Raw genomic sequence first — 27,582 nt, 5'->3', positions numbered from 1 at the left:
TCAATCGATCAGTTGATCGATTTAATAGCATTCTGTGCACGGGGAGTTTCTCCCAATCGATCGACTGATCGATTGAGGATTCCTCAATCGAATGGTTGATCGATCGGGGTTCTGATTTCAGCAGAAACTCACCCGAACTCATTCAGAACCGTCAGAAATCACTACACTATGAAACAATACTACTAGACATGACTTTATACATATTTTACTATCTATCAGCAAGACAACTAACAGTCTACGCATGGCATAATTCATAGAATCCCAATTCGTGATACTTAACATTCTAAGAGTGAAGAAAGTATCTAAAAATAGAAATACAAAGTCTTTAAATGGGCTACTCCCCAAGGGTCTTTATTCCAGGTTCCTTCACACACACATCTTCATCGCATTGCCTCCAACCTCCGCTATTCCATCTTTCATTTACCTTTATCTGCAGTATAAGGAAAAATGCAACTATAAGCTTGAGAGCTTAGTAAGAAACCATCTACCTCACAAAAACATGTATTTGCAGAAAACATTCTTTTTAAAAGATGCTATGTTGATATGCAAGCTGAGAATCATACTAGAAATGCTAAAACATAACACATGAGCATGTAAATCATGCCAATCAAAAACTAAACATAAAGCTATCTGCTATATCAATAGAAAACTGAACTGAAGCTAAGCTGAATTCACTTATCTGTTTTGTGAAGTTTGAAAACTATTTTCGTCAATAGATAAAAATACTAAACATGCTGCTGATGTGCCCGACAACTGTACTTGCTGTGCGCGCATCCCTAACTAGGCCCGAGGTAGCAAGTCCCGAATCTAATAGGGTTACTAGGTTATCTAAACCTAGGGACGACTATGGGAGCCCAACCCAAAGACAACTGAAGTCCAATACAGTGTCACTGATAAAATAAAATACTGTTTATAGCTAATTTATCATATCTTACTTTTTACTAGGTTATCCGAACCTAGAGCTAGGTTATCTGAACCTAGAGGCGACTATGGGAGCCCACCCATTGGGCCGTAGTCCCATAAAACTGAAGCTAGGCTATGTATGCTATTTAAAAATGCATCTAGGCATTTAACTGAACTATTAAAACACCTATTATAGCATATAACTGTATTAGGCATTTTATCGAGCATCTGGTGTGCTCTAACTCTAAATATGACTGCACTATGAACATAATCATGAGCTATAGACATGGAAACATGCAATTAGCTACTTATACTGTAGGTGAGGGGTTACTTACATCTTGCGCTAATTTTCCTTACAATCCAATCGCTAGGTTTCCGGAGAAAAAGGTCTTCTCGACGATCCTCTTATGTCTATGCTTTCCTCTCGCCGAGGGGAGCGTCCTTGTGCCGGAGTCATCGCCGGAATGTGCTCATACGGCCCTAGGGATGAAACCCTAGGTTTCTTGGACTTGGCGTGAAGAGAGGGTGCGGGAGAAAGGGTTCGGCGGTGAGGGTTTGAGGGAGAAGAGATTTGTCGTTTTGGAAAAATAATAACTCTCCCACTTAAATTCCCTATTTATATTAACTAATTAATATACCACAACTAAACCTTAAATATAATTGTTCTCCTCCTCTATCAGCACACCCCTGCTGGGGCCCCTTGGTTACTGGAGTCACCTATAAGTCATAGGTCCATACGTCTCGGGTTCAATTCCCGCTTAGGCTATTTTACGTCCTTATTTATTTTTGCTACTTCCGCTACTTCAAAAAAATTCCATAAAAATATTCTAAAATTTCAGAAAAATCATAGAATATTTCTAAAATCACTTTGAGAATTTTCGGACGTTACAATCCCCCATACCTTATAAAAAGTTCGTCCTCGAACTTAGAATAACTCTGGGTACTTCTGTCTCATACTAGCTGTGTTTCCCAAGTTGCCTCTTCTGTTGTGTGATTTTGCCAGATAACTTTTACTAATGGCACTTCCTTATTCCGTAATTTATTAACTGCTCGGTCTACTATCTGAAAAGGTCGACTGTCATAGCTGCGGTCTTCACGGACTTGTACCGACTGAGACTCAATCACCTGGGTGGCATTTGGGATATGCTTTTTCATCATAGAGATATGAAATACATTATGAATAGCTGACAACTCCTGGGGTAGCTCTAGCTCATATGCTACCTTGCCAACTCTTCTGGTAATAAGGTATGGTCCCACATATCTAGGACTTAATTTGCCCTTCTTCCCAAAATGCATTACTCCCTTCATGAGAGCTACTCTGACGAACACTGTATCCCCAACTGAAAACTCTAAAGGTCGACGTCGTGTATCAGCATAGCTTTTCTAGCGGCTCTGAGTTGTCTCTATTCTCTGACGGATCTTCTGTATAGCTGCTATGGTATCTGCTACTAGATCTGTCTGAAGTTCTAGTTCTTTCTGTTCACCACTCTCATACCAGCAGATTGGAGATCTACACCTCCTCCCATAAAGAGCCTCGTAAGGTGTCATACCGATAATAGCCTGATAACTATTGTTGTATGCAAATTCTGCTAAACACAGATATTTGCACCAACTTCCCTTGAAGTCTAGGGCACATGCTCGGAGCATATCCTCGAGTACCTGATTTACTCGTTCCATCTGACCATCTATCTGAGGATGGAAGGTTGTGCTAAACTTTAACCTAGTGCCCAATGCTGACTGTACATACTCCCAGAAATGTGACGTGAACCTATTGTCTCTGTCTGAAATGATGGTCCGTGGAACTCCATGCAGTCTAACAATCTCCTTGAGATACAACTGAGCTAGCTGCTCTATGGAGTAGAATATCCTGATAGTTAAGAAGTGAATTGACTTAGTCAATCTGTCGACTATTACCCAAATTGCATCAAAACCATTTGTGGTCCTGGGTAGTCCCACTATGAAGTCCATGGAAATATCCTCCCACTTCCATTCTGGGATCTAAATAGTCTGCAGAACTCCTCCTGGTCTCTGGTATTCTGCCTTGACCCTCTAGCAGGACAGACAGATACTGACATATCTAGTGATGTCTCTTTTCATCCCAAGCCACCAAAAATATTTCTTCAAGTCTTGATACATCTTGGTGGAACCAGGGTGCATTGCATAAGGAGTCCTGTGAGCCTCATCAAGAATCTTCCTCCATAGTTCCTCCTGATCCGGGACACATAATCTGTCACCAAAATGTAATACCCCACTATCAGATATTCGAAACTCTCCACTTTTTGATTCTGCTAACCCTTGCTTGATCTTCTGAAAAGCAGGGTCTTGATCCTGAGCTATCTGGATATCACCAAGTAGGGTAGATGCTAATGTCATAGTAGAGAGTTGGCCAACTATAAGTTCGAGACCAAAATCTGTAATCTCCTTTTGTAGGGGCGGTGACATGGCTGCTAGGGATAGTAAGATGGCACTGGATTTCCTGCTGAGTGCATCCGCCACCTTGTTGGCCTTTCCTGGATGGTAGAGGATGTCTATGTCGTAGTCTTTGACCAGCTCGAGTCATCTACGCTGTCGCATATTCAGATCCTTCTGAGTGAAGAAGTACTTCAGACTCTAATGATCTGTATACACTCTGCACTGAGCTCCATATAAGTAATGTCTCCAAATTTTGAGAGCGAAGACAACTGCTGCAAGCTCAAGGTCATGAGTAGGGTAGTTCCTCTCATAGTCCTTGAGTTGTCTGGAGGCATAGGCGATCACCTTACAATTTTGCATCAGTACTTCTCCTAGTCCCAATTTAGAGGCGTCACTATAAATATCAAAGCTGTCTGTGTTTTCGGGCAGAGTCAGAATGGGAGCACTGGTCAATCTTCTTTTAAGCTCCATGAAATTGTTCTCATGGTCCTCTGTCCATTGAAATTTTCTGTTCTTCTTAGTGAGAGCTGTCAGTGGGGAGGCTATCCTGGAGAAATCCTCTACGAACTTTCTGTAATAACCTGCTAGTCCCAAAAAGCTTCTGATTTCACTGGCGTTCTTAGGTCTTTTCCAGTTACTCACAGCTTCTATCTTACTGGGGTCTACCATGATACCATCTTTGGAGATGATGTGGCCCAAAAAGGATACTTGATCGAGCCAGAATTCACATTTCGTGAATTTAGCGTACAGCTGGTTCTACTGAAGGGTCTGCAGTACTATCTTCAGGTGCTCTGTATGTTCTTCCTGAGTTTTGGAATAGATAAGAATGTCATCGATGAACACGATAACAAACTTATCTAAGTATTCTCTAAATACTCGGTTCATGAGGTCCATGAAGGTAGCTGGAGCATTCGTCACGCCAAAGGGCATGACTACGAACTCATAATGTCCGTATCTGGTCCTGAAGGTTGTCTTGGGTATATCACCCTCTTTAACTCTCACTTGGTGGTATCCCGATCTGAGATCTATTTTAGAGAACACTGCTGCTCCCTTTAACTGATCGAACAGGTCATCTATCCTGGGAAGAGGATACCTGTTCTTAATCGTGACTTGGTTTAGTGTCCGGTAGTCTATACACAGGCGCATGCTCCCGTCCTTCTTCTTTACGAACAATACAGGTGCTCCCCATGGTGAGTGACTAGAGTGTATGAAGCCCTTGTCAAGCAACTCCTGTAGTTGCTCCTGAAGTTCCTTCAGTTCTACTGGAGCCATGCGGTAGGGTGCTTTGGAGACGGGATTCGTACCGGGAATAAGTTCTATCTCAAATTCAATCTCCCTGTTTGGTGCTAGGCCTGGTAACTCCTCAGGGAAAACTGCTGGGTAGTCACATACAACTCGGACCTCTTCTAACTTTTGGTCCTTGTCCTGACTGGTATTGACTACATGCGCTAAGAATCTCGTACATCCTGAATCCAATAGTTTCTGTATTTGCAAAGCTGAGAGAAACTTCGTAGCCTTTCTCTTTGGTTCTCCGATGTACCCAAACTGCACTCCTGCTTTAGGTTGGAATACAACTTTCTGTTTATGGCACTCTATGGAGACACCGTATTTGATCAGAAAGTCCATTCCCAAAATGACATCGTAGTCAGTCATATCTAGCACTATCAGATCACCAAAAAGCTCTCTGTCTGCTATAATGACTGGCACTGCTCGAAGCCAGTGTGTGGATGTCATAATTTCTCATGAAAGTAATGTTGTCAAAAATTGACCACTGAGTACATCTGGAGGTATTGCTAACTTTTCGGCAAATGCCATGAATATATAAGAATGGGTTGCCCCAGTATCGAATAAGACCGTTGCACTTTACTGTAAAATACTAATCTGACCTGTAACAACTGTCGAGGCATTCGCTACGTCCTCTCTGGTGAGTGAGTAGATCCTCGCATTCGTCGTGGATGAGGGGGCTTCTAGTCTGCCCTGACTGATGTGTGGTCCATCTATAGCAGCCTGCATCTGATGTAACTGTGTTGGGTTACCTCCGTACTGAATCGGCTGTGGTGGAGGGATACTGGTCTTGTTCAGGCATTGCTTAGCCATATGTCTTTCCTGGCCACATTCGAAGCATCCTCGTGTGCCCTTGAGATAAACTCTAGGGTGGAATGTCCCACAAGTAGAACACTTGGGATAGCTAGGCTATTTACTAGCTGGTCCGCCTTTTGGGTAACTCCCTGGTTTGCGTTTGTGGTTGGAATTCCCTTTCCAGTTAGAGCTGTGGCCCTGGTGTTTCTGAGTATCTGAACCTCCTTGGCCCTTAGACTTTGAAACGGCTTGCTTCTGCTATTTGATGTTGTTCTGGTAATGCTCGGTGGTCAAAGCACTACTCACTAGTTCTTCAGTAGTTTGCGGCCTATGAACGCCGCTGGCCACATTCATTGCTATTTCCGGCCTTAACATTTTAAGCATCAAACAGATTCATTCTCTTTCAGTGCTGACTAGTTTAGGGCATAGACAAGCCAGTCTATTGAATTTCTTCACGGCTTCCTCAACTGAAAGGTTGCCCTGACGAAATTCAGTGAACTCGTCGTAGTGGCGGTTTGTGACCCGCATGTGAAAGAACTCCTCAAAGAATTCTCTTTCGAAGTTAGCCCATGTCATCTGGTTCACTGGGTGCTTTGCTTTAATCCTCTCCCACCACATATGTGCGTCTCCTGTCAGGCAAAATGAGGTGCATTTCACCTTTTCAAACTCTGGCCAGTCCAGAAGCTCCATCGTACTCTCCAGTGTTTGAATCAGGCTTGAGCATCCCATGGTTCGCTAGTGCCTGAGAAATTCTCTGGCTTGATTTTCTGCCACTGGATCAGATAAGCTTCCCTCCTTGCCCCTGCTGCTGGGGCTACTGGTGTTGCAGGTTGGACTGGTGGAACCTCTATCATTACTGGGGTTGCTAAGCTAGGTTCTGGAGTGACAGTGGGAGTGTTCTGTTGATTAGCCCATAGGGTGGCTATCTCCTGTTGTTGTTCAGCTAGTTGTTTCTGTAACTGGGTCACTACTGCTGCAAGGTCTGGGGGAGGCATTGAGCTGTCTGCCTCATGCTGGGACTCAGTAGCTAGTGTCTTTCTAGCTGGACGTCCTCGTACCATTTTCTAAGGAAATAAAGGGCATACATAACTAATACGATCATATTGCATAACTATTGTTATCATGTTAGATACTGTCATACATAAACATGCTTTAGTTCTATAAACATGAAAGCAAACAAAACATACATAAAGTGAGAGACATTCTTACTTGGAAGCTGCAGGTTCAATGCTGATGTGTGTGTGAGGAAGTATGGAACTTGCTCTGATACCACTCTGTAACGACCCGCCTTCTACTGTCTAGGCTATAAGGTCGGGGGTTACATTATGCTAACTATTCTTGTGCGGAAAAGAAAAAAAAGACTAAACTAATTAAAACTCTATGTCATGTGCCATAACATCTGAAATTTATATTCGGGATATATTGCTGAAGTTATACATATGCTAAATAAGGGAACTTAACTTCTTATTTGATCAAAATCTGAATTTTGGCACTTCTAGCTGAAATTAGACATTCCAATCGATCGGCTGATCGATTGGAGTTGTCTGATCGATCCAATGATCGATTCAACTAGCTACTGTGCACGGAGTCAAAACTGGATCGATCGGCTGATCGATCCAATCTATTCAATCGATACAGAGATCGATTCAGAAGCTCTCTGTTCGCGACAGATTGCGCTTCAATCGATCGGCTGATCGATCGAGGATTCCTCAATCGATCAGTTGATCGATTCAATAGCATTCTGTGCACGGAGAGTTTCTCCCAATCGATCGGCTAATCGATTGAGGATTCCTCAATCGATTGGTTGATCGATCGGGGTTCTGATTTCAGCAGAAACTCACCCGAACTCATTCAGAACCTTCATAAATCACTACACTATGAAACAATACTACTAGACATGACTTTATACATATTTTACTATCTATCAGCAAGACAACTAACAGTCTACGCATGGCATAATTCATAGAATCCAAATTCGTGATACTTAACATTCTAAGAGTGAAGAAAGTATCTAAAACAGAAATACAAAGTCTTTAAATGGGCTACTCCCCAAGGGTCTTTATTCCAGGTTCATTCACACACACATCTTCATCACATTGCTCCAGCCTCTGCTATTCCATCTTTCCTTTACTTTTATCTACAGTATAAGGAAAAATGCAACTATAAGCTTGAGAGCTTAGTAAGAAATCATCTTTCTCACAAAAACATGCATTTGCAAAAAACATGCTTTTTAAAAGATGTTATGCTGATATGCAAGCTGAGAATCATACTAGAAATGCTAAAACATAGCACATGAGCATGTAAATCATGGCAATCAAAAACTAAACATAAAGCTGTCTGCTATATCAATAGAAAACTGAACTGAAGCTAAGCTGAATTCACTTATCTGTTTTGTGAAGTTTGAAAACTATTTTCGTAAATAGATAAAAATACTAAACATGCTGCTGATGGGCCCGGCAACTGTACTTGTTGTGCGCGCATCCCTAAGTAGGCCCGAGGTAGCAAGTCCCGAATCTAGTAGGGTTACTAGGTTATCTAAACCTAGGGACGACTATGAGAGCCCAACCCAAGGACAACTGAAGTCCAGTACAGTGCTACTGATAAAGTAAAATACTGTTTATAGCTAATTTATCATATCTTGCTTTTTACTAGGTTATCTGAACCTATAACTAGGTTATCTGAACCTAGAGGCGACTATGGGAGCCCACCCATTGGACCGTAGTCCCATAAAACTGAAGCTAGGCTATGTAGGCTATTTAAAAATGCATCTAGGCATTTAACTGAACTATTAAAACACCTACTGTAGCATATAACTGTATTAGGCATTTTATCGAGCACCCGGTGTGCTCTAACTCTACATATGGCTGCACTATGAACATAATCGCGAGCTATAGACATGAAAACATGCGATTAGCTACTTATACTGCAGGTGAGGGGTTACTTACATCCTGTGCTAATTTTCCTTACAATCTGATCACTAGGTTTCCGGAGAAAAAGGTCTTCTCGACGATCCTCTTACGTCTATGCTTTCCTCTCGCCGAGGGGAGAGTCCTTGTGCCGGAGTCGTCGCCAGAATGTGCTCCTACGGCCCTAGGGATGAAACCCTAGGTTTCTTGGACTTGGCGTGAAGAGAGGGTGCGGGAGAAAGGGTTCGGCGGTGAGGGTTTGAGGGAGAAGAGATTTGTCATTTTGGAAAAATAATAACTCTCCCACTTAAATTCCCTATTTATATTAACTAATTAATATACCCCAACTAAACCTTAAATATAATTGTTCTCCTCCTCTTTCAGCACACCCCTGCTGGGGCCCCTTGGTTACTGGAGTCGTCCTATAAGTCATAGGGTCCATAGGTCTCGGGTTCAATTCTCGCTTAGGCTATTTTACGTCCTTATTTATTTTTGCTACTTCCGCTACTTCAAAAAAATTCCATAAAAATATTCTAAAATTCCAGAAAAATCATATAATATTTCTAAAATAACTTTGAGAATATTCGGATGTTACAGAGGTAGTAGTGAGTACCAAACTTTGGTAGGCATATTTAAAAAGATATAATCATGAATAAACTATACATGCATCACATACAATCATAGCATATCATGACATACATCACATATATGCATAAAATAAAGCATGACATGGTTATGGCCCAATTTTCTATGATCCTCTCAAGCCAATAAGAAGATCATAAGGTTAACCTAGGTCAAAGCATCTTCTCCAAGTGCTTTCTCGGTTGTCATGTGTTGTTGTCCTCCTCCCTTTTATCACCTTCGTCCAGTAGACTTGTTCTTCTCTAATTTGTACATTACAAAATATAAAGAAACCTTGAGTTAAATTTGAGGGTAGTCTAAATTTACAATAAGAAGGAAAAGGGAGAGGCATCACATGCATGTCGTATTATGAATTACAACACACACATCTAATCATATCGGCGTTAAGGGTTATAATCATGCACCATGTCACATAACATTCATAATATTTTATGACATAAAATCTACTATGATTTAAACAAAGACTTATAAGTTACAACGCTAAGATGGTCCTTTTAGTCAGTTAGAGGGCGGGGGTCAAGGGGCAGTGCCCCCGAAGCAAAATTCTTTTGCATACTCATTGTATGAGTTGCTGCCATGCCTGAGACCCCACTACCCACAAAACTTTAGCCAAGACTATTAGCCGAAATCATACTCATAATCATGTAAATCATAGTAAAATCTCATGCAATTTCTATATCACATATAAAATCTACTACAACTTAGTATATGCCTTCACAAGTGTTTCTGGTACCACTGTAAGGAACTAGGGCACTAAACACGCGAAAGCGCAGCAGAAAACATCTAATTCCTCCCAAAAGATCCATGTGAAGGAAAACCACATATTAAGTTTTACATGAGAGGGTTATACCTTTGTTGCGTGCCCTTCGTAATCCCGACAGAAACATTTCTTTAGATGTGGATCTTAACGGGATCCAGTGGTCACGCCTCTATGGTATCCACACGAACAAGCCTCGTTTGTCTCACAAACTCACAAAGTGGAGAATGAAACAATCAAAAGTTGTGCTAGCAACCCTTCTTGGGTGTTTCAACCAAGTGAAGAGAGGAGAAGGAAGAAGAGCAAGAACACCAAAAACTTATCATGAAAATGAATCCAAAAAAACCCCCTTTTATAGATTCATGAAATTGGTGTGACCGAGCATAACCTCCCCCATGTCTTGGCCATTTGCACTAATGGCTAGTAGCCACCCGTGATTTACCTCCTCCGTGTTGCCCTAGGGACGGGTTGGCGGGGGCGCTGGGGGCGAGCGAATCGCCTTTTGCCACATGAAATTGCCTTATGCCTTAATGTCAATTGTCTTAATTGATATTAATATTTATCTTCATCCAATGAATTCAATGCATGAGCAATTCAAATTTTTCACTCTCTTTCTTCATGAATTCAAATTCATGAAATCACTTAATGAGTCTAACTCATTAATCATCAATCTAATTGACTCAAACCAATAGTTGGATCCAATTGAGTCTAACTCAAGTCCAATTTGAATTAGATTTAATCCAATGATCCATCATATGAATCTATCTCTATTGACTTGTTCTTTGTGTGTGACCCAATAGGTTCTCGTAACATTGCAATGTCTCTAAAACTATTTTAGATACATAGACAATGAGTGACATCTAGAAAGGCATCATTGCTACCCTAATGACGAGAATGTCAAGATCCGACCTAACCTTTCCTGCCTATTATCTTGTATGGCTCAATCCTTCTATCCTTAATATTTAGATTGATCAATGAGGTATAGACTGTATCATCCTCTTATCAATCTTTGTATTTCTTGATCTCTAAGTAGACACACTCAATCAAATAAGCTCAATATCGTATATTGACTCATTTAAGCATGACCATGCATTCTTGTATCTTACTAATCAAGAGGCCCATAGATAGAAGGATTAAGCATGACCATTATATGGAAGGGATAGATCTCATCTAAATCACTCACATCCCTTCGCATAACTTATTGCATACCCAGTGATCGACTTTATGGTCCACCCTGTTACGGGTGACGTTTGTCGATACCAAAGTATACAACTCCTTATGTAGGGAACTGTAGTGACTTCAGGTCTAAGGACTATTCATACTAATAGTCACATGAGAATATTTATGACACTCATATAACGATCCATGAAACATTCTCATGGTGGGTCATTCAGTATATATTCTTTCATGTATACTCATGTGTCAACCTGATATCTCATATCCATGACTTGTTAGATTAAGTCATCCATTGACCTACATGCTAGTCTCAACGCATTAATATTGTCCTTGCATATTAATGTTTGACTAGGAATAGTTAAGAGTAGTATTCTATGTATATCTACAATATCTCACTATCAATCCAACCAATTGATATGTTATAGATTAGAATCTCCCACTCTAGGATATTATTATACTTATTCATTCAGCACTGAATTGAAGTAAATATAATAACCAACTTTGTCTTTATTAATAATCAAATATGATATAAAAGGAGCTCTTTACAATCATCTCATAATTGGTACTAGGGCTAATACTAACATAAGTTATATAACATTAAAATGTAGGAAGTTGAATCGTCGAGCTAGTTACATGCTCGCATCTAAGATCTTCTGAACAACCTCCATGCGATCGAACAAAAAGTGGAGAATCATGATGTCATTAAATACGTGCTAAATGATTTTTTGAGGAATACCTCGTAGGCATCGATGGTATATGCTTACAAAGTATCCAAGGACCTTTAATTAGATTAGACAAGCCATTTTCAGAATTTAAATTGCACAAATAGACTAATGCACTTCTGGTAAAAAAGGTATTGCGTTGGTTGTAGGTACAAGCAAGACCAAGGTGTCTAGAAACATGTACTGAACCAAACCTAAGTTCGAAAATGAATTGAACTCGGAAGATGACAATGAAATTACCACTGAGCTCACGAAAATGATACAAAAATTATACAAGAAGAAGAAGGGATTCACCAAACAAGAGATCAAGAAGGTGATTCAATTAAATATGAAGGCTAAGTTTGAAGTTACCTACTACGGCTGCAACAAGAAGGGGCACTACAACCTAAATATCCAAACTAAAAGCAAGGAAGAAGGAAGGCGTTGAAAGCAACGTGGTTCGAGTCATTAGAAGAGTCGGACTAAAAAGAATAAACTCAAGCAAACTTCCTTGCTCTACCCATACAAGCCCATATTATCGAGACTAAATCCGAGGCTGAGACAGAATCAAAAGTTGAGTATGAGAGAAGTCACGAATCTGTATATGGTTTAGAAAGTTCTAAATCCACTATAAATAATTCTTTAATTAGATCTCATAATTTAATTTTATTTATTAAGAAAATTAGCTAAGTCCAATATTTGGGTCAAGACACTCCTAAAGGAGATTGAATCCCTTAAGGAGGAGACTAACCTAAGTCCTTTGACAGATCCAGTTCAAATTGAAAATTCAAACCAAGGTCAATGACTTGAGGAAGAAAATTGCAATATGAAAACTCAAGTCAAAGGACTTAAGGACATGTTGGAACAATTGACCTTAAGTTCCAAGAACCTTGATCTGATTCTTTGAAAACAAAGAGTCATATACAACCAAACCGGACTTGGGTACAAAGCTAGACATCGATTTAAATCGTATTTGTCTTTAGTGAATCGATCAACTAAGAACCTAGTCCAACCATGGGTCATGTAGTCTAACTTGACTAATCAAGTTGGGCTTGATCAATATTGTATCCCCAAGGATCAAGTCCACTACCTTGATAGAACTTATCGAGGCTATGATCCAGGAGGAGCCAATAAAAAGACCATCTTTATTATTAGATAAACATGATTGATGTATGATTTACCACTTTCCTTATACATTGTTAGTTTAGGATAAATAAGAACTTAGACTTGATTGTCACTTATTCAGTTAGACCAAGGATTCTTAGAAAGAAAATTAAATATTTAATTTTTTAAAAGGCTTTATCTAGAAGTGGTTGTTGTACCAATATCCAAAAAGGCCTAGTGTCTCGCTACAGCCTGGAAGCCAATTATTAAAATGAATGTTTAATTGACTAATTGTTAGACCTTAGTCTAATTCATGTGTAAATCAATTCTTAGATTTGAATCTAAATTGAAGATACAATTAATCATCTCACAAAACAGATAAGGTTCCATGATTGACAATATAGAAAAAGGGTGAGATAGATTTATATTTAAAATTAATTAATTAAAACTTAAACCTAACTTAATCAATGAAAATATAATTTAAATTAATCAAACTTGACCTAAATTTAATCAAACTTAACCAAAGTTAAATTGAATCTTAATTAATTTTTCAAATTTCAAACTCTTAATAATTTTCAAATGTTAATTAACATTCAAATCATAATTAATTTTTTAATTTTAATTTCAAAATCTTAATTATTTTCAAATGTTAATTAAATTTTAAATCATATGTAATTTTCTAATTTAATTTCAAAATCTTAATTATTTTCAAATGTTAATTAACATTCAAATCATAATTAATTTTCTAATTTTAATTTCAAAATCTTAATTATTTTCAAATGTTAATTAAATTTTAAATCATAAGTAATTTTCTAATTTAATTTCAAAATCTTAATTATTTTCAAATGTTAATTGACTTTCAAATGATAATTAATTTTCAAATTTTAATCTTAATTATTTTTCATGTTAATTAAATTTTAAATCGTAATTTTTAAATATCAAACTTCAAAATCTTAATCATTTTCAAATATTACTTAATTTTCAAATTCTAATTAATTTTTAAATCTTAAATATTTTCACATCTTAATTAAAAATTTTAAAATTCAAAATTCAATTATTCAAACTTAAATATTTTAAAAATTCAAACATAAATACTTGTTCAAAATTCTAATTAAATATTCAATCTTAAATTTTAAATTTAAATATTTCTCAAAGTTAGAAATAATATTCACAAACTTTAAATCAATTTAAAAATTAACTTAACTTTATCTCATACAAACTCATAAACTGAATATGTTTGATAATATAAAATGAGTGAGATAGAAAATCAGAAAAATAAATAATTACTTCCATGTTTTTTTTATGCTTGGACTATATGGTCATAGTCATTAATGAAGGCATTAATTAAATTATTTAAACTCACTATCCCTTACAAATTAGTTAAATCTTTTAAGAGAGAGAGAAATAGGGAGTTGTTTTTTTATTTTCAAAAATTAAGTTTTCTTTTGGGGTTATATTTCAAAAGAATGTTTATAAGTTAAGCTCTTTTAAAATCAATTGCTTCTTCAAAATTTTAAGAAAAATTCTTTTCAAAACTAAGTAGTTAGCTAAGTTTTTTTTAAGAAACTATTTTTAAAGCTAAATATTTTTTTAAAGAAACTCTTTTTAAAGTTAAGTATTTAGCTAAGTATTTTTCAAAGAAAGTCCTTTAGAAAGCTAAGTATTTAGCTAAGTTTATTTATAAATTTTTTAAAGCTAAGTATTTTAACTATTTAGCTAAGTATTTTCAAAGATTTTTTTTAAAAGCTAAGTTTTAAGTATTTAACTAAGAAATTCTTTTCAAAGTTAAGTATTTTGCTAAGATTTTTTAAGTTAAATACATTTTTTTAGGATTTAAGTACTATTTTCAGGGGAGCTTAAAAAAAACAAAAATTAAAAAATAACTTTTCAAATTTAAAGTTTTTTTTACACCTTGTCTCTCTACTTTGTAGTCATTTTTTATATATGTCAAAGGGGGAGAAAGGTGTTAAAATTAAACTAAAAAGCTTTATTTTGAGAAAAAGTAATACTTAAGAGGGGAGTGAGTAACATTTTATTTTATTTTTGCCTTGAAAAATGTGACTAGAACCTCTTACTCTAGGATATTATTATACTTATTCATTCAACACTGAACTGAAGTAAATATAATAACCAACTTTGTCTTTTATTAATAAGTGAAATATGGTACAAAAAGTGTCCTTATCAATCATCTCATAATTGGTACTAGGGCTAATACTAACATGTCTTTCTTCCTAGTAGCTCACTCGGGTAGGCTGTGCCAAATGGCACGACAATGTCCCCTATTTCACGAAGCTACACTAGTAGGCTATGCTAAATGGCACGACCGTGTCATTGAGCATTGATATCTACACGATAAGGTTGTGCCTCATGTTCCGCTCTACACGAGATAACCGTGTCAATAGGCACGACCATGTGCACTTAGGGAAGGGGCGACACGACCCTATGCCTATAAAAGGATAACAAGTTCTTCTCTCAAAGAGAGGACTATTAGGGTGCATTAGTCTTAATTCTTGGGAGGTTTTAGACATTCCGAAGACATTTTCCACCATCTCGAGGACACCACGCTCATCTAGACTAAGCGTTTCTCTTCCTTACTCCTTGATTTGGTTGTAGAATGCTTTTATTCATATCCTCAAATTTAATTCCTTCAATTATGGAGTAGACTCCCTTAGTTCTAGGACAAAGGGAGCAGTTATAATGAGATATGATGTAAACTCTATGGATATGCCCTTACTTAGTTTCAATGACATGTTCATGTTTAGTTCCTAATTAATTGATTGCATGTATGAATTCTTATTGCTAATACATGTTATTTAATTGAGTGGATGTATGAATTAGTTGTTACATAGCAGGAATACTCAAGATCGTATGTCTGGTGGTCCCTTAGTGACAAAGGGTAACCTTTAAATCGGACATCTCATGGATTCCCTTGAAACGGAGGTTGAATCCATGCAAGGTAGAATATAACTTGTGCTTAATGGGTTTTCCCAGTGCATGCTAAGAGGTGATTAGTGTAATCTAGATTGTATGACCGGTTGTCCCTAGATGACAATAGGGTAACCATTAAACCAGACTCTTTATGTTATCCTTCTTATCTTGGAACCCAAAGTGAACCGTTCTAATGAGTTCTTGAGTTCTTTGACTTGAGTTTTTAAATTAGAATTCTCTTGCTTAGTCAAAGAACTCGAGTTAGTCACTTCATTAAGGGTTGTTACCTCTTTTTTGAGTGACTTATCCCGGACGTTGGATTTGGCCAACTCTTTTAATAAGTATAAAACTAGATTTTGTAATTCATCTATGTTAGTACCAGAAATTAGAGAGTTTACAGTGGGGTTAGGCCCTTCAGAAACGAATATGGATTCGTGACTTCGCTCAGACTCAGTTTCTGATTCACTCTCGATATCTGACTCAGACTCGGACTCAGTTTCGACCACATATGCTTGTACTGGCAGAGCGAGGTAACTTGCTTGCTTGTGTTCTTCCTCGTCGGATTCTTCTGATTCTGATTCAGAGGTTAACTCTGAAGATTCATACTCTGATTCAAACTCAGGTTCAACTTGGTCTTCAAGTTCTGAAGGAATCTCATGAAGCTTGATCACCTTCTCCCAAAGCTCCTTAGCATTGTTGAACTTTCCAACTCGATCAAGCTCTGAATTTGTTAGTCTACATAGGAGAGTATATGTTGCTTTTGCATTTGCATTTGCCTCGAATTTTCTTTTTGTTTGTGCATCCCACTTGTCACAGGCGATGGGTACACCTTCTTCAGTGGGGAGAATAAATCTGATCTGGACTATGGTCCATATCTCCATTTGGGTCTTCAGTTGGAGCTCCATCTGGTCTTTCTAATATCTGAAATTCTCGTTGGACAAGAGTGGTAGGCATGCGGTGCTTTTCCAATCTTGGTAGGCCATTGTAGAAGAAAATCTCGCACACAAAAAAGAAAAAGAACCAAATATTACAAGACTTCGTCTTGGATTAGTAGTGCGGGAAAAATAAAAATAGAAAAAAAATTATTTAAAAAAAATTAATAAAATATTTATAAAAAATATTAAAAAATATATTATTATAAATTTTTGAAAATATGATATTTCGCTAATACCAACCAATAGTGAAAAGAAGAAAATGAATTTTCAAAAAAAAATTGGAGGGAAAAAATGAAAGGTAGTTGTTAGAAAAAACAAACGAAAAAAGCAAAAAATTGCTCGAACGGTAGTTGTACCGATTCAGAGCGACCCCACTTTAAAACCAATTGTTGGATCGAAAGAGCTAGAGGGGGGTGAATAGCGCTCATGATTTTCACTTTCGTTTTGGAAAACTAAGAGTAAATGAAGCGGAAAAGTAAGCAATACAAACACAAATACCAAAGATTTTTTACTTGGTTCGAAGCCTGGGGTGACTCCTACTCCAAGACCCACGCTCATTGAGCGTTTACTTTGGGCAATCATTATAAGTTCGCAAGAGTACAATTTTAGAGTACAGCAATTATGTGTAGTAAGAAAATATACCAACAACTTTAAGAATAGGAAATTCGAGGCTTCAGGTTGTCGGTGTCTTGCTATAGCTTTATCAGGTGGTTCTTTGAGCAGTGCACGGAAGATGGATCAAGTTTTCATTGTTGTACAAGGCTGCTGCTCGAGACTGTCTTTTATAGACTGTGGAGGGCACCCTTAATAGCATGGAGGGCACCCTCATCCGCGCGGAATCCGTAGTGTGGATAAGCTCCGACCCGGTCATAAGCTATCCGCCTAAGGGTGCCGTCAACCTCCATGAGGGTGCCCTTGCGTCAGTGTCTAGGGCGCCGTCAACCTCCATGAGGGCGCCCTTGCGTCAGTGTCTAGGGCGCCCTCAAGCTCCATGAGGGCACCCTCGCGCCAAGCTACGAGGCAGTCTCCGCATACGACCCGAGGCGCCTCCAAGCTCCATAGAGGGTGCCTCGGGTACTGTTCATTCGAGGTAAAGTTGTCCAATTTGCTTCCTGCAAAATACGTTAGTCCAACAAACCAACTATACCCTGCAAAACAAAGTTAGCACAATATAGACATGTAAAATAGAGTATTTGACAGTTATCAGACTGCCCAGTTCTAACTTCAAATTTCTGACCAGAAACCCTAGGTCGAACTGACGCCTACTGTTCCCTCACCGGAGAATGCGTCTTCACCTACTCCACTCAGGAGAATATACCTATTGCCAGACTGGTCCTCCAGATCGACTGGACTTTTGCTCAACGCCCGAGGCTCCAGGACTTTCCGCTGGACGTCCACTCCACAACCCGCCCAGTCTTTCACCTGGTTCGTGATACCAGGACTTTCCACCTAGAGTCCTCGACTCTAGGACTTTTGCTCGAAGCCCTCGACCCGCCAAGACTTTCCGCCTAGGATTAGCACCCCCTAGGATTTTCCACCTGCCTAACCGCAGCTTGGACTTTTGTCTAAGTACACTTAGGACTTTCCTGCAAGTTCATTCCAACATGTTAGATCACAAGGCAACCTAACTTTGAACCTTTTGGCATAATCAAAATACAGGTTCGATCATCGGATGCTTCCTGCACCAACATAAACAAATAGAATAAAAGTATGATTTAATAATAGAATAGGGTGCTATAAACATATATTATATTCATCAATATAATGGTGAGTAAGTTGGATGAAATAACATTTCATCTTAGACAGTACACTGCAAATCAATTCCAACAACAACAAACCATGTAACCTTAGTGTACTCAATATTATCAGCCCGAGCCACCATATTATCAGCCTAATCCTCAGTACCGTTAACCCTATCAATAGAATAGGTATGATTCATTTTTAGATTCCCACAATTCTAATTGGAGGGAGTTCTTGGATTTCAAGTATGAGAAAGCACATCAATATGTTTCTGAGTAGTGCTACCCACCCCTAGTTCCTAATGTGTATATGCCTAATTAGAGAGATCATTTAGATTGTATACATGGGGGAACACAACAATAGAATGCTAAGACCTTTCCAACATACCAGAGTTCATTTGTATTTTAGGACGACCCAATGCCTACTTGGTCTCAACCATTTTAACAGGTTGAGCCAATGTTCTTAGGTACATTTGAGGGCTTTAACAAAGAAACCCTTAGGCAAGGGTTTGAAGAGATATTATAGGAATTAACTTTACATTTGCAACAACAAGCCACTCTTGACCCTTAGTTCCAAAATAAAATGGTACAAGGATACAAGACTTACAAATACAATTAGATTAGATTGCATCATCCATCAGCCAATTATAAGCATAAGACACCAGTGAGAAGATGGATTGAAGAGCTTATGACACTCCATTGCTCTATAAGACTCCTCTAGTTTTTTGCACTATGATGTAGTAATTGTAGGAAATTTTGATTCTGATGATATTATTGCTGCAAATTTTGGATGCAAAACTTTGGTTGACACTGTTGATATTATAGGAATTGAAGTTGTTGATGATGAAAATATAGGGACTTGCATGGTGGCCACACGACCGTGTGGCATACACGACCCATACTGGATTTCTTTCGAAGTTGTTCCCGTGTGCATTTTTGCTCCATTTTTTGTCCAAATAACGTCCTGTCAAACAAAACAAACAAAGAGCAGATCTCCGAATAAAATATAATAGAAGTATGACATTACAATGAAATAGGGTGCAATAAAAATAGATTATGCTAATGAAATACAAGTATATGTGCGTCAAGACATGCATAAAAGTGAATATAACCTACGCACATCACATGGTGGAAGCAATACCCCATGAATCACCTCTTTTAGTTGTCCTATCACCTGAACCAAATGTTGTTAAGGAGAGTGTAGGGACTTATACTGTGGAGGTAAAGACCCAAAAATCACTTCCTTCTATTATACCAGCACCTGATCTAGAGCTAGAACTATAAGAGGATGTCACATCCACTCTTCTAGAAACTCCAGGCTCCTTACAACACTATAAGTTTAGTATTTCTTCTGATTTTTTGAACCCCGCTTGCATGTGAGAGGCACTCTCTTTTCTTGGCCTTTAAGGTCCGATAAAAATCAAGCTTTCAAAGTGGGTCCTCTAATTGATTGTCTCTAACCTCAAGGAAGAACTTTCAAATAGCATAGGGTGAAGGGAGAAGTCATGACTTCAATGTATAGCATTCTATTTTTGGAGTGGATTTTACAACTTAACCGACTCCACTAGTGTTATGTTACTGCAAATGTACGATTATGTTGACAATAATACAAATGATTATCGATTTCACATGGACTGTTGATTAAGCACTAGTTAACTTCGCACAACAATTATCTAGACAATCTAAAATGGTTCACAAACACTAGAGAAAGAAAAGAGAAATGAGAGAGAGAGAGAGAGAGTAAAGAGAGAAAGTGAATGAAGGATGATAGTTACTAGGATTTGGGTTTCGTTGCGATGCTAGTTAATGTCCCTATGCATTATTCATTTACCTAACTCCATGCTTACATTCGTGTAGGAGTTCTAACTAAAGTCCGATATAATCTCGCAAAGATCACACCGAAGAGTTTACCCATATTCTAACGCCATTAAGTAGAAGAGGTAATTTTGGAAGTCCGGTTATAGGCCTATCCCTCTGTCACAAGGGCCCCCGGTCAACGTTCCTGGATTACACAAGTTACTTCCTAATGGTAGATTAATGCAATTAAGTAGAAGAGGTAATTTAGGAAGTCTGATTATAAGGTTATCCTTCTATCACTAGGGCCCTCGGTCCACGTTCCTAGATTACACATGTCACTTCCTAATATTAATTTGGGAAAACTCTCTAAACTTTAACTAATCTTCTTAACAAGGATCAGTCCCTATATTAAGATCTTTTGACTCTAGAAATTGGGTAAGTATCGATGTCCTCTATCACGAAGGACATAATATATTCGGTTGAATGGGTATCCTTTTGTCACAAGGATCCCTCGGTTATCCAATCTAGTAACAACCATAACATAAAGACAAATCCCTTATATCTACATGAATTATCCTCACACATATTTTGTCAAACACATACAAGGCACAATACACAATAGAATATGATATAAACACTTCATAGCATAAGGAAACATCCAAATACATAGTTCATATATCATATCGCATCACAACTACTTCCTACATCGTAGATCTAGAGATCTACTCCATTGCAAGAGAATTTACAACCAAGATAATAAATAAAGCAAACTACAACTCAATACATGAAGATATAGAGAAGAGAAAGTTTATCCTAGATGCATGGTGTCCTCGGAGGTGCTCCCTTGCTCTAGAGGAGGATGGATCAATGAAGATGGAAGATCTAGGGCCGCCCCAAAGGGGAAGAACCCTTCCCCAAACAATGGGGAAGAACCCCAAGTCAAAGATGGATGAAAAGGGGAGAAAACCCCCTTTTATAGTCTTAGAAACGGGTCACGACATGGCCCGTCCACACGGTCATGCGGCCCACACGGCCATGTCTTGTTTCTTCTCTGGACTAGTAACACGACCATGTGGCTCACACGACCATGTTCTGCTTTAGTTCTGGATGGGCTACACGATCATGTGGCTCACATGGCCTAGCTCTTTTTGACCTCTAGAAATACAGCACGGTGGTGTGGCTCACACAACCTAGCTATTCTTACTCTCTGGAAATATTACATGGTCATGTGGCTCACACATCCTAGATCTGGTTGTGCTGGTGGGGTGACACGACCGTGTGACTCACACGACCTAGTCTTGTAGGCCATTTTAGCACCTCTTATCATGGTATTCTTGAGTTGAGGTATTCATCAAAATTGTAGATCATGAAGTTAGCTACAAATCAACATAAATAACACCCAAAACTCTAACAAAGCATAAAGTTATGCCTATTTTACTCTTAGTATACAGTGCAGAAAATGCAGGATTTGACACAGCCATGTGCCAAGGTCGTGTCTCATAGAAACACATTTTAGACCTTCAAGACCTGATTTTCTCTGGTTTAAGTCTTCATAAGAGTTGTAGATCTTAAAGTTATCTACATTTTGATGTCTAGAATGGCTTATAAATCCAACCTAGCAGAAAGTTATGACTATTTTACTTTCGGTCTGTGGTGCTGAAAATGACATGGTTGTGTGGAATTGACACACTCGTGTGGAATTGACAAGGTCGTGCCTTTTAGGCACGGTTAGGCTGTGTGGACCTTGTTTTGTGCCATATTTTCACACATCCATGTCTCATAAGCATGATCAAAGTATTTTTGAAGCTCTAGACTCCATTTAAGTTCCATTTTTGCTTCAAATCACGTCCTGTCAATCAAAATATGCAAAGAGCATATCTCCGAACAGAATATAATGAAAGTATGACATTATAATGAAATAGAGTGTAATAAACATAGATTATACTAATGAAATACAAATAGATGTGCGTTAAAATATGCATAAAAGTGTATATAATCTACGCACATCACACCCCCAGACTTAAACCTTTGCTTGTTCTCAAGCAAAACCCACAATCTAGATTTATGTGCGTAGATGGAATGTAATATCCCTAATGAATCAATATAAACCTATCATATAGTTTCATTGATGAGCATGATAGAAAAATTATTTGAGTGCGACCTATGTAGAAGTTCTCCGTGCTCAGTGTGATAAGTGGCTTAACTTTTTCAAGTGTCAATCTCTAAGCCTAGTCAATTTTTCATTTAACCATGTTCCTCATACTTCTAGTGATAGGCACTTACCTTCTACACACAAGGTTTATTTCCCACAAAAATGCTATGCATCGTCTACACAAGGTCTCAAAGGAATACTCAGTATCAAGAGAAACATAGCATTCATTTCTCCAGTAACCTAACTTAGTCTCAAAGGGGTGAATTACTAATTTCCACTCACGATAACTATTTTTTATCCCTTATTTTTTTTCTTTCTTTGAATGTTTGCAAAGTATCAAACTTGAACAAACCTTCATTCATCATTTTTTTATGGATTGATTTTTTCCAAATGAGCTTGCATGATCTGAGTTTATCTAGTAACTAAAATGTAGTTGAGAGGTCACCATAGAAGCAAGGGTACTAGTCTGATTCTATGAATCATGATTATTGTTTAAAATATCTACCATCAAAGTCAAGCATAATGTGAAGTGATCCTAAAACTATGTCAACATTCAAATTCTTTTAGTAATCTGAGTTTATCTAGTAACTAAAATGTAGTAGTTGACAGGTCACCATAGAAGCAAGAGTACTAGTCTGGTTCTAAGAATCATGACTATTTTCAAAAATATCTACCATCAAAGTCAAGCATAATGTGAAGTGATCCTAAAACTAGGTTAACATTCACATTCTTCTAGTAATAACAATGCTCATTTTATGCTACTATGGATAGGAAAACATAGATCAATAGACATACTAGCATACCAAATCACACAACATAAATATCTAGATGAAATATGTTAGTATTTTGCATTAAGGAACAAATATTCATGTTATGATGAATGATGCAACTAGAAAAAATTTCAAAAAGAAATGTGCAAAAACTAAGAAATATGACAAAAACTAACCTAAACCCAAACATCTCCTTAGACTTAAATTTTTCATTGTTCCAATGAAAACTAAAAATAGAATGTGGAGGAGATTTATGAAGTTAGAGAAGTTACCAAGTGATAAGCTCTAAATGGTTGACATTCATATTTTGAAGATACTTCCCTATATGTGAATTTCACTCCTCCACGACATTAAATCCTACAAAAATAAGATAGCCTAGAAAAATTAAGTAGATGACATGATTTATTATGAATAAAGAAACTAAAAAGGAACTTGAAGGAAACTAAAACTAAAATGAAAACAAAATTGAACATAGGTTGCCTCCCAAGAAGCACTTATTTAAGGTCATTAGCTCAACCTCTTATTCGGCTCACTTAAATCGTGATCTGGCCTGAGTGAGAAACTTCTAGACTTTTCTTCCAATGGCTCAATTTATTATGAAGAGAGTTGTCATCATAAGAACAATGTACTGTATCACCACTCGTGATCTGGCCTGAGTGAGAAACTTAACCTTTAATACACCATTTAGGATTTCAAATGGAGTGATGTTGTCTCCAACCACCACCACCACCTTCTGCTTCTCAAAGTCCACTTCCAATGACCTCACCCCTGCATGGAGATTAAAAACATATCAAAAAATAAGACCAACTGAAAAAAAAAAAAATCTTCAGTCCGCCTAAAAATACACACAATATTATTTGCATGAATTTATTCACGAAAAACTCATTGGTATTGTTTGATGCATTGATGGTAAAAAGAATACATTTTTGGGGAAAATATATTACATGAAAGTGGTGCATGAGCAAACATTTGTGCTTGCCTATCATCTTTGAGATTGGCTTCTCCATTTTCTTTGCATACCCACCTAGTGCATTGATACCCTTAAAACTACAGTCTAAAAATGAATCTATACATCAAGAAGAATGAGGACGGGTCACAAATATGAATTTGATTATGCATTTTCTGATAGTGTAAGAAATTTTACCATGCACACTGGGCATCTATAATCCCCGAGACCGATCTTTCCAAGGGGAGCTCCATTTAATTAAGAATGTTGTTAAACATTAAAAGAGAAATGCATCAAAAAATTCATTTGTAAAAGTTATCTAACAGCAACACGATGAAGCTTGTGATCTTTTAGTTGATGTATTTGTAAGAACCACTCCAGCTGGTTGGGCTTGTGGTAACCATTTTGCTGATTGCATAAAGGAATACAACAGCACATTATAAAAAAGTGCACATTAAATTCTTGTTGCAAAGAATGAAAATGCAAAGATTCTCTAGAAGGAAATGTAAACTAGAAACTTTAGGAAGTGCATAAATCAGCAAATCTAACAAATTGACATTTTTGGGTCAAATTCACCTTAAAAAGCTAGTAGTAATGATGGTCTTGAAGAAGTTGATGGAGGTCATCAATAAGCCCAAAAAATAGAAGAGGGAATCAGAATATTTATCACCTCTCTGATTTCACCATAAACACTAAATATATGATGGAGGTCATTAATGGAAACAGATGAATGAAGGTTGAATACAACAAGTGTCTCCTGGTTTATATCTTTGTCTGATGGATTGTCCTGATAACTAGACATTAGTTAACAAATAACAAGGTAGAAATTTGGATATATTGTCCACAATGGATGAACAGTATGGTAGTATAATTCACATTTTAGGTCTAACCAAATCTAGTTTACATTATAGAAGGCTATACGTGAAGGCATGTAGAATTAATTTAGAAGGCTATTATAGATTCTAACTTTTGATCAATACCTTTCCCACTAAAACAATTCTGTACATGTTTTGTAGATTACCTTTGGAATTAAAAAGTGAATATCAAGCTTCCTCCACCTCAATGGCTTACTTTGAAGTGATTTCATCGCATTTCAAGCTGATCTTATATGATAGTAAGAAATCATAACGAAACCTTGATGTTTACAAGCAGTATAAATTTTCCGTATCTCACTATATTGCTATAATTTTTAGAATATCCAATCAATAATAGCCAACTATGTGATATCTCATATTCAACCTTATAAATGGCTACTATCTAACAATATAAGGTATCAATGACGCAACCAAAGCAACAGTTGAGTGCTTCAATAATATCAGTGACAAAAAGTCAAAAAACAACATAATTTCAAGAATAAATACCCCAAAAAGAGCTCGTAACTCAGCATCTTCAACATTTCTATTAATGTTTCGAACAAAAAGAGTTCTTGAAGGATGTTCACCAGAAAATAGGCCATTTGGTCCACTTAGTTGCTCATTAGCTGCTTGTACAACAAGTGCAGAAGCTTTATTGGCATCACTATTATTATCGACTTCTAGTTTCATGCCTCCGCCACGGTAGAATATGTCATCATCAATATCAACTCTATCATTGATTTGGCCAACAAATCCAATATCACCAATAACACTAGATAGCAAATCATCATCATCAGGAAGAAGGTTTCCTATTGTGAGGAGCTTCAAGTTCTTCCATTGTTTCAAAAGGCTCATCTTTGTCTAAGTTATTTTCATGTCCAGACTGATAGAAAGTGGCATTCTTTGATGATAATTGCACTGCCTCATCAAAATGACAGAGAAGATAGTCAAGATTATTTTTGGAAATATATTAAGACATGAAATAGACCTTTGTAAAAGGAAACATTCATGTTGAACATTGTCAAGAAATAATAGCACATTAATGCCACAACAGATCAAAAGGAAGAACATACATCTTTTTACAAATACATCAGCTAAAGAACTTGAGAAAAGTCTTTCATAAAGGGTTCCATTCTGATTTATGGGTTCCTCCATTGCAGAAGTTGACATATTGGAAAGATTAGATTGGAGAGTTGAATAATGATTATCATCTTTCTATGAATTTTATATGCCATTTATCTTCTCCTTTGTCGTCCAAAGGAGTTCCTTAATAGTATTCAGAAATAATATTTCAGACTTTCTTTAGCAATCTCTCTTAATAGTTTCCCATAATATCCATTGAAGCTAGTAAAATAGAATATGAGAATTATTGACATAGGGTCACAGATAGAGTTCAATATTCAAACATAATCATAACTAATAATAGTCAATAGAAATGTAAAAGAAAAAGTTGTATGGTTCACTGTGAAGATCAATCTCTGGACTTGATTTCTTCAATCAAACTTGCGTCTACAATAAGTGATAGATAAAAAAAACATAAATAACTGAGGTGTCATTTGATAAAAAATAATATTAATATTTCTAAAGGAAGAAAACTAAAAAAAAATAGGCAAAAAAAGAAAGTACCATATGTCTGAGCCAATCAACTAAAGGGCGATATACTTAGGAAATAAGAGGACACATGGACATTTTTTTTCTTGTAAAGCTAGGTAATTATTTCTATTGGAAAGACTATCTCCTTGGAGAAGAAGGAAGACTCCTCAAAGTTCCAAAGAAATGGATATTGGTCATTCTGTTCCATGATTTTAGTCAGCATCTCATCGGCGAGAGAGAACAAATGAACCCACGATCCTTTTTGGATAATGTTTCCTGTCTCTACTACAGCCTCCAAGCAAAGACAAAATCTGATCGAGTGACTACTATCTCTTGAATAATGAAACTATCAAGTAGATGATTGACTTCTTTGCAGCAAAGGAGGAAGAGAAGAAGGGATAAAAGGATCAAGGCACAAGCTGCTACATCATATTCAGACAATAAAGAAACAGTGAGGCCTTAATTTTTTTTCTTTAATAAAAGAGGAGGGTAACTTTTGATCTTAAAAATTGCTTCTTCTATTAGAGAAAGGACACGAAACCAACAATTTAAATTAAAGCATGAAAAACAAAAATGCACTAGCATTCTCACAAGGCAAAAATAAAAACAATAAGAAATATTAGAGGAATTCGATCATTTAAGCACAAGAAATTCATGGTTCTGTCCAAACTTACATTAAAAACCAACCTTTACGCACTGATCGCATAAATTATGAATCGTAGATAAAACTAGAACTTTTATCAAACAAAGTAAATCAGAGAGGACAAAAAAAAACTCACTAGATCTTCTGTCAAACCACAAATTACATGAAAAAGCACGAACGGATGGTAGTGGGAAATAATTTAAAAGAAGCTACCCACGGAAGTATAGATTCCAGCTCAAGACTAGGAGGATGACCTCGGAGCTCATTCCATTCGCTGACGTCCAAAACCCCTCCCTTCAACGTTCCATTTTTTGCCCTAGATCTGCTTCCTAGAGGGAGAATGAGATATGCTTCCTAAAGAGAGAACCGTGAAGATGAAATGGAAAATACGAAGGCTTTGAGATCGCACCGTGAAGATGTGGCTTTGGAGAAGATGAAGGCTTTGAGATCACACCGATGAGCCTTTTGGGTGTATGCTACTTGGTTAAGAGTTTTTGGCCGAAGTGACGTGGTTTTGGGTGTATGATTCTTAAGATTTTCACAAA

The 27,582-nt window shown here is 37.3% G+C and overlaps 1 protein-coding gene across 13 annotated transcripts; it reads right to left on the bottom strand.

Annotated features, from left to right (window-relative positions):
* Nucleotides 1–268: 268 nt before the first annotated feature.
* Nucleotides 269–27,582, bottom strand: LOC122025183 (protein MEI2-like 4). Of its 13 annotated transcripts, none has more exons than XR_006123621.1 (6): nt 27,447–27,582; nt 27,255–27,366; nt 25,389–25,719; nt 23,519–23,769; nt 23,274–23,358; nt 18,823–19,246 (listed from the first exon to the last, which is right to left on the bottom strand). XR_006123621.1 is itself a non-coding variant. In XM_042583959.1 (5 exons), the coding sequence occupies exons 2-4, from the start codon at nt 25,654–25,656 to the stop codon at nt 23,323–23,325; spliced, it is 402 nt and encodes a 133-aa protein (XP_042439893.1). In that variant the 5' UTR covers nt 25,657–25,719; nt 27,255–27,517; the 3' UTR covers nt 18,823–19,246; nt 23,274–23,322. The 13 variants fall into 13 exon arrangements, 1 of the variants encoding a protein (XP_042439893.1); XR_006123627.1 differs by having other exon boundaries at nt 27,251–27,359; nt 27,447–27,577; XR_006123620.1 differs by having other exon boundaries at nt 27,255–27,359; nt 27,447–27,577.

Source organism: Zingiber officinale, chromosome 1A, assembly GCF_018446385.1.
Source record: "Zingiber officinale cultivar Zhangliang chromosome 1A, Zo_v1.1, whole genome shotgun sequence".
NCBI classification, from domain to species: domain Eukaryota; kingdom Viridiplantae; phylum Streptophyta; class Magnoliopsida; order Zingiberales; family Zingiberaceae; genus Zingiber; species Zingiber officinale.
The sequence above is the reverse complement of the archived record's forward strand: the minus strand, read 5'-3'. Positions and strand labels throughout refer to the sequence as shown.

What these genes read in the sequence shown, in the direction of transcription:
- LOC122025183 (XM_042583959.1), bottom strand. Translation starts at nt 25,656, where the DNA reads ATGAGCCTTTTGAAACAATGGAAGAACTTGAAGCTCCTCACAATAGGA. An exon ending in ACCAAATGGCCTATTTTCTG is followed by an intron (nt 23,770 to 25,388) that starts GTGAACATCCTT and finishes ATCTCCATGCAG; the next exon opens with GGGTGAGGTCATTGGAAGTG. An exon ending in TCCTAAATGGTGTATTAAAG is followed by an intron (nt 23,359 to 23,671) that starts GTTAAGTTTCTC and finishes TTATTTTTGTAG; the next exon opens with GATTTAATGTCGTGGAGGAG.